Raw genomic sequence first — 6,711 nt, forward strand, 5'->3', positions numbered from 1 at the left:
CGGCCCCTGCCCCCCACCACTCCCCCACCCAGTACCGGAAGCTGTGGCTGCACCAGGCTTGGCCCAGGAAGGCGTCGGAAAGCACGACGATGAGGCGTCGGCAGCGGCTCAGGTTTACCAGGAGGTCGGCCGAGGGCTCTGCGGAGCAGGGCGAGAGGGGTGACGGGGCGGCACCCGAAGAACAAGCCCGGCCGCCAGGGGCGGGGCCGTGGGCGGGGCCGGAGCTAGGGCAGCTAGGTGACGAGGGCGGGGCCTGCAAAGGAGGGCAGGGTGGGAGCCGGGGAGGGGCGGGGCCGTGGGCGGGGCCGGAGCTAGGGCGGGCCGGCAGCTAGGTGATGAGGGCGGGGCCTGCAAAGGAGGGCAGGGTGGGAGCCGGGGAGGGGCGGGGCCATGGGCGGGGCCGGAGCTAGGGCGGGCCGGCAGCTAGGTGATGAGGGCGGGGCCTGCAAAGGAGGGCAGGGTGGGAGCTGGGGAGGGGCGGGGCCGGAGCTAGGGCGGGCCGGCAGCTAGGTGATGAGGGCGGGACCTGCAAAGGAGGGCAGGGTGGGAGCTGGGGAGGGGCGGGGCTGTGGGCGGGGCTGGCGGCAATGGGGTGGGCCTGCAGCCCAGGTGAGAGGGTGGGGCCGTGAGGAAGGGGGGGGAGGTGGGGTGTGGGCGGGGCCAGCGCCGGCTTGCAGCCCAGGTAATGGGGGCGGGCTGGGTGTGGGCGGGGCCAGGTCTGCAGTCCAGGTGATGGGGCGGGGCAAGGGGTGGGCAGAGACAGGGGCGGGCCTGCAGCCCAGGCAGTGTGGGCGGGGCCAAGGGTAAGCCTGCAGCCAAGGTGGTGTGGGCGGGGCTGGGTGGGGAGGGGCCAGGGGCGGGCCTGCAGCCCAGGCGGCGGGGCCGGGGGGCCGGGCCGGGGCGCTGGGGGCCGAGTCTCACCCGCGCGGGGCAGGAGGTCGCGGTCGTCCAGGAAGAGCTTGTAGCCCCGCCGCCTCTCCAGCTGCGGCTTCAGAATGAAGTGGACGAACTTGCGGTCCTCCGGGCAGTCGCTGTAGGACACGTAGGCGTCGTAGAGCTTCCCATCTGCGGAGAGTGGCCGGGCCTGTGTGTGGCCTGGACGGCGCCTCGGCCCCGACCCCTCGCACCTCCCTGGCGAGGTTCTTGCTCCTGCCCCCCAGCCCCGGGCACCCCTCAGACAGGGCCCTGGCTCCTCCCTGCCAGGATCTCCCCCGCCAGGCCGCCTGGGATGCCCCCTCCCCCCGTGAACCATTCATCTCCACCTCCTCCCCTCCACCCTCCCCCCCACCCCCCTGTACCATTCATGTCCCCCTTCCCCCTCCGCCCTCCCCTGTGTACCATTCATCTCCCCCTCCTCCCCTCCCTCCTCCCCCGTACCATTCATCTTCCCCTCCCTCTCCTCCTCCCCTCCCCCCGCCCCTGTGTACCATTCATCTCCACCTCCCCGTGACAGTCTTGGTACCAAAGCAGCACGTTGAGGCGACACTTCAGGTAGAGCAGGGCCAGCAGCAGCAGAGCCAGCAGGACGAGGAGGGAAGCCACAACTGCGGCCACATGGCCGGCCGGGCCTGCCGACAGGACGAGCTCCGGTTACTGACCCTCAGCGCCAGGTCCCTGCTGTCCCCACCTTCACCCCATGCGCCCCTCACCAGCTTTCCACAGAGTGAAGGAGAAGGAGCTGGTGTTGTGGACAGAGCAGGCAAAGGCCCCGTAGGCTTCAGCGCTGGTCAGGTTGACCCCCAGGACACTGGATACAAGCACCTCTGAGAAGTTGGCCTTGACCCTGGGGAAATAAGCTCAACCCTTAGGAGGCTCTGGGGCCTCCGTGGATGCCTGAGCCCCTCCTGACTGGAAGGTGGGTGAATCCTAGGCAGGGACGGTATGGGCTTCCTGGGTGACTCTCGGGCCGAGAGTTAAGTGGCCAGTACCGGCCAATGGCAAGGCGGCCTCACAGCCACCACCTGGCCCTGGATCTTGGGGTCCTCTGATCTCAGGCCTGGCCATTGCTCATAGTCCTGGGAATCCTTAAAGCAAGCATCCACAGGGTCTTGAAGCCCCAGGAGATCTGGCCCTACCGTCACTGTGTCCGCAGGGACACGACCCATATCCAATCTGGCTACCTTCGTTCAGCCCATGTCCAGGTGGTTATGACCAGAGTGTAGGTCACAGAGACTGCTGGCCATGGGCATGTCTGGGCGATCCTGCTCTCCTCAGGCACCCCAGTCTCTTACCAGAAGTCCTCTTGGAGGCTGTAGTGACTTCCATTGGGTAAAGGAAGCCCATCTTTCAGCCAGTGAACTGAAGGCTGGGGACAGTGGGGTCCAGAGACAACCCAAGCTGTGCAGTTCAGAGCAACTACACTGCCCAGAGCATGTTCCAGGGCTTGGTCTTCAGATGGGGAGAGGAAGTCGGGAGCCCTGCCACAGACACCTGCAGAGCGAAGAGCAGATCAGCAATGCCGTGATGTTGGGTTCCCAGGCCACATGCAGGTTGGGACCCAGAAGAAATAATGCAGCCAGCAACACTGATTGGTAGTCACACCACGTCCATCCCCGAGTCCCGAGGGGACAGGCCCCAATCAGCAGCCATTGTTAAATGTTCTGTCTGCCCTGAATGTGACCCAGGACATGGTCCAGAGAGGCCAAAGTAATATTTGAATTAACCCTGGAATGCTTTTTTTTTTTTTTTTTTGGTTGGTTGTGGGGCTTGAACTCTGGGCCTGAGCACTGTCTCTCAGTTCTTCAGCTCAAGGTGAGCGCTCTACCACTCGAGCCACAGTGCCACTTCTGGTTTTCTGGCAGTGTAGAGATAAGAGTCTCACAAGTTTCCTGCCTGGGCTGGCTTTGAACTTTTATCCTCAGATCTCAGCCTCCTGAGTAGCTAGGATGACCGGCATGAGCCACCAATGCCCAGCTCCCTGGATGCTCTTTACATAAGACATGAGTCTTAGCCACCACATTTCCCACCCAGAGGAGAACAGACACCACACCTCTGGGATTGGCTTGCTCCAGATGGGGGAGGTGCAGAAAGCTTAGGCACCAACAGGTTAAAAGAATATATACACTGAGCCGGGGGCTGGTGGCTCACGCCTGTCATCCTAGCAACTCAGGAGGCTGAGATCTGAGGATCAAGGTTCAAAGCCAGCCTGGGCAGGAAAGCCTGTGAGACTCTTATCTATAATAAACTACTCAGAAAAAGCCAGAAGTGCTGTGGCTCAAGTGGTAGAGTGCTAGCTCTGGAGCACAGAGAGGCTCAGGGACAGAGCCAAGACCATCAGTTCAAGCCCCAAGAAAAAAATGCCCTGAGAGGGCTGGGTAGAACTGGGAGCCTGAGGTTGCACGACCCTCCTTGTTCACAGGCCCACTGCGGGCCAACCTTTCTCAGCTTTGGATCCGGGTGATGAGCCCTGGCCAGGGCCTGAGGGGTAGATTCCAGAAGTGTGGTGTCCCTCAGCCCACATCCACCCCCTCATCTCTGTACCCCTGGGCTTTACCCTGTGTGCCTGGGCGCGGGCCTCACGGCCTCACGGCCTCCTCTGGGCTCAGGGTCAAAGGCTGAGGAGCAGTGAGCAGAGGCCTTTGTACCCAAGCCTGCTTCTGAGCAGAGAACTCAGGCAAGAGCAGAGTGTGAGGCCCGGAGCCAGGATCAGGAGACAGAATGAGGCCTGTGCCTCTGTGCCCCACCTACCTGCCATGGCTCTGTCCGGGGGCCTCTCCGGGACAGGCTGAACACTGGTGGTGGGCCACCCCCGGCTCCAGGAGCTCCTTAATGAAACAGACTGCTCCACCAGCGGCTGGGCAGAAACCCTCTCTGTCCTTGTGGTCAGTTGGCCAGGGTGCCTGGACAGGTCAGAGGCTGCCGCCATCCCCAGGGAACAAGTTAAACAGGAACAGGATGAGTTAACCAGTAACCCTACAACAAGGAGCGCAGGCACCATGCCAGGCAGCTGCCATGGGCTCTGGCCAGTCCCAGGGGCCTCAGTGAGCGGCCAGACACCCGCCCAGTCAGAGTGGGCGCCACCTCACACTGCCCGGGGAGGGGAGGGGGGCAAGAGGAGGAACTCAAGTCGATGACTTTTTTTTTCTTGCTCTGGGGCCACAGAGATGACCCAGGGGTGCAGTGGACACTGCTCTTGTGAGGGGACAGCCTCATCCCTGGTATCCCTGCCAAGGACTGCTGCACGCAAGCGGGCGCCCAGCGCCTGCTGCCCCGCGAGGTCCTGGAGACTCACAGTACTTGGCTGCTGGACTCTAGCTCAAAGTCACTCCCAGCCGTGAAGGTCTAGATGCAGTGCACGTGCCTGTGTGCACAGGCACACAGCACACCTACGGTCACTCTGCGGGTCAGCTGGGGCCTGCAGTCCCTGAGCCAGGAGGGGCAAACACCAACTGGGCTGCAATGGAGGCTACTCTGAGGGCTGACCAGAGGCTGTCCTCCCCTATGTAGGTCCTGGGCCACTCAGCTGCCAGCAGTAGCCATACACACCTGACTCTAAAAGCCCCTTAGTGACATGATGCAAGGAGGAGCTGCTGAGAGCTATCCCTCCGTCCCCTGGACCCTGGGGTCTCCTGACCCCGGTGCACCCTCTCACTGAGGGGATACGTGGGCAGCAGTGGCCTGGGGTCAGTTCCAAGACTCTAGGCCCAGGAACGCTCAAGATGTCTTCTCCTTGGCTGGAACCGGTGGCTCACCCCTGTGATCCTAGCTATTCAGGAGACTGAAGACCTGAGGGCTGTGGTTCAAAGCCAGCCAGCGGCAGATAAATCCATGAGGCTCTTATCTCCAATTAGCAAAACGCCAGAGGTGGAGGTATGGGTCAAGTGGTAGAACACCAGCCTTGAGCAAACAAGCTAAGGGGCAGGGCTGAGTTCAACCCTAAGTACTGGAATTTTAAAAAGTCTCCACCACACTAAAGCCCCAGAGGGTTCGTCAGAGATAAGCCTCCTACCCCGCCCATGCTCCCCCAGCCAGGAAACCAGGCGTGGCTGGGCAGCAATCGCCCTAGGAACTGGCTCAGCCTGCAGCGTGTCTTCTGTTGGCATCGGCAAGGGGACTTGTCCAGAAGCCCCTTGGAGTGGAGGGCAGTTGTAGGAAAGCCCGTCAAGCAGAACTGCCCTCGGAAGGTGTGCAGAAGACGCCCTCTCGTGCAAAGGCCCCACACAGCATGAACATAGAGCTGTGTTCCAGCCCCCCAGGTCCCACAGGGTCCCCTGCAGCCACTTTGGGTTTTTTGGTTTTTTTTTGCCAGTCCTGGGGCTTGAACTCAGGCCTGGGCGCTGTCCCTGAGCTGCTTTTGTTCAAGGCTAGCACTCTACCACTTGAGACACAGTGCCACTTCCAGCATTTTCTGTGTATGTGGTGCTGAGGCATTGAACCCAGGGCCTCATGCATGCTAGGCCAGCGCTCTACCACTGAGCCACCTTCCCAGCCCTAGCAGCCATTCCTGAACTCTCCAGATTCAAGATCTTGAGCCCCCGCAAACACAGCCTCAGAAGCTGAGGTAGCTACCCTCCCCCCCCACAACCTGTGCACACAGCCCTCTGACCCACGCACTGAAACCGGGCTTACCTTGGCTGGTGTGCACCCTGGGTTCCACCCAACACCCTTCCTGCCGCACGCCTCTGGCTACACTGCTATGTACTCCCAGTGCTGCCTTCACATTCACGTGCGTGTGCGTTGGCACATGTTGGTACGTGCGTGTGGGATGCTCAGGGGGTCCTCGGCCACGCCCAGCTCCGAGAACAGGCCACAAAGCCAGGAGCAGCGGTGAAGGCGGTCACCGGTTCCGGCTCTCGGCTCCCCCTCCCCCCAGAAGTAGACCACTGAGGTCACTGGTGTGCACTGGGGAGCAAGGCCCTCTGCTGGACCCCAGCAAGTGTCCACAACACCACGGCTCCCCAGGACGCACCCCCAGCTTGGAGGGAACCTGCTTTTGTGAGTGTTATTTTAGAACTTTCCTGTAGTTTCCTGGCCTTGCAGTCACATCCTCTCCCAAACCGAAGCTCCACCCAGGCGCCCACCCCTTCCCCTGGCGGGCAGGCATTTCAGCCCTGGCCCCGCCTGCCTGGTTCTTCCCCTGGCTGAGTCGGGCCATCCTGTCCTCTGGGGCCTCCTGCTCTGCACTTGCCTCCGTGCAGTGTGTGTGTGGGGGGGGTGTAGAGGGGCACCTGCTGGGGTGATGTGCAGGGTCCTGGCCTGAAGGCCCCAGAAGCACCCTGTCTTCACAAGGCGGGTCGGCGGGGCAGGGAGGCCACCTCCTGGGTCTCCTCCCTCGGGGGCGGCTGGGTCCTCTCTGGCCAGCCCCGTGCTTGTCTGACCTCAACCTTCCACAGAGCAAAGGAGACCCTTCAGGAAGTGCTGGCCGAACACGGAGGGTAGCGGGGATGAAGACGCAAGGGCAGGGCTCGGAGTCGCTCTGGTTGAAACGCGATGGAGGCGGTGCGCAGTGCCACGGGGAAGGAGACAGGCCGACGCGGGTCCCGTTGGCAAACAGGGGGCGGGGGTGGATGGGCGGCACTGCTTCGGGGACAGGTGTGAAATGTCACGGTAGAGCTTGTTACAGTCGATGTGGGAAGGGGAGGGGATGTGGTGTGTACACCTGGACGTGTGGACAAGAGACCCCTGCGGATGGGAACGGTCTGCTGGGGACAGACGCGATGAGAGGTCACAGGGCGGAGCAGCGCCTGGCCTGGCCTGCGCGGTGGAGGGCCG

The 6,711-nt window shown here is 62.4% G+C and overlaps 2 protein-coding genes across 2 annotated transcripts in view; one reads left to right on the forward strand and one right to left on the reverse strand.

The window, feature by feature from the left end:
* Sigirr (single immunoglobulin and toll-interleukin 1 receptor (TIR) domain) overlaps positions 1–5,935 on the reverse strand; it is an 8,378-nt gene extending 2,443 nt beyond the window's left edge. Inside the window, exons 1-7 of the mRNA XM_013033332.1 lie at positions 5,569–5,935; positions 3,688–3,855; positions 2,232–2,430; positions 1,650–1,783; positions 1,428–1,568; positions 922–1,065; positions 29–138 (exon numbers count right to left, since the gene is read on the reverse strand). Of these exons, the coding sequence (XP_012888786.1) occupies positions 29–138; positions 922–1,065; positions 1,428–1,568; positions 1,650–1,783; positions 2,232–2,430; positions 3,688–3,694 (735 nt within the window). The 5' untranslated portion in view covers positions 3,695–3,855; positions 5,569–5,935. The remainder of the gene's footprint in view (positions 1–28; positions 139–921; positions 1,066–1,427; positions 1,569–1,649; positions 1,784–2,231; positions 2,431–3,687; positions 3,856–5,568) is intronic.
* Pkp3 (plakophilin 3) overlaps positions 1–6,711 on the forward strand; it is a 23,121-nt gene that overhangs the window by 14,975 nt on the left and 1,435 nt on the right. The window lies entirely within an intron of this gene.

This window comes from Dipodomys ordii, unplaced genomic scaffold (assembly GCF_000151885.1).
Source record: "Dipodomys ordii isolate 6190 unplaced genomic scaffold, Dord_2.0 Scaffold166, whole genome shotgun sequence".
Classification (NCBI taxonomy): Eukaryota; Metazoa; Chordata; class Mammalia; order Rodentia; family Heteromyidae; genus Dipodomys; species Dipodomys ordii.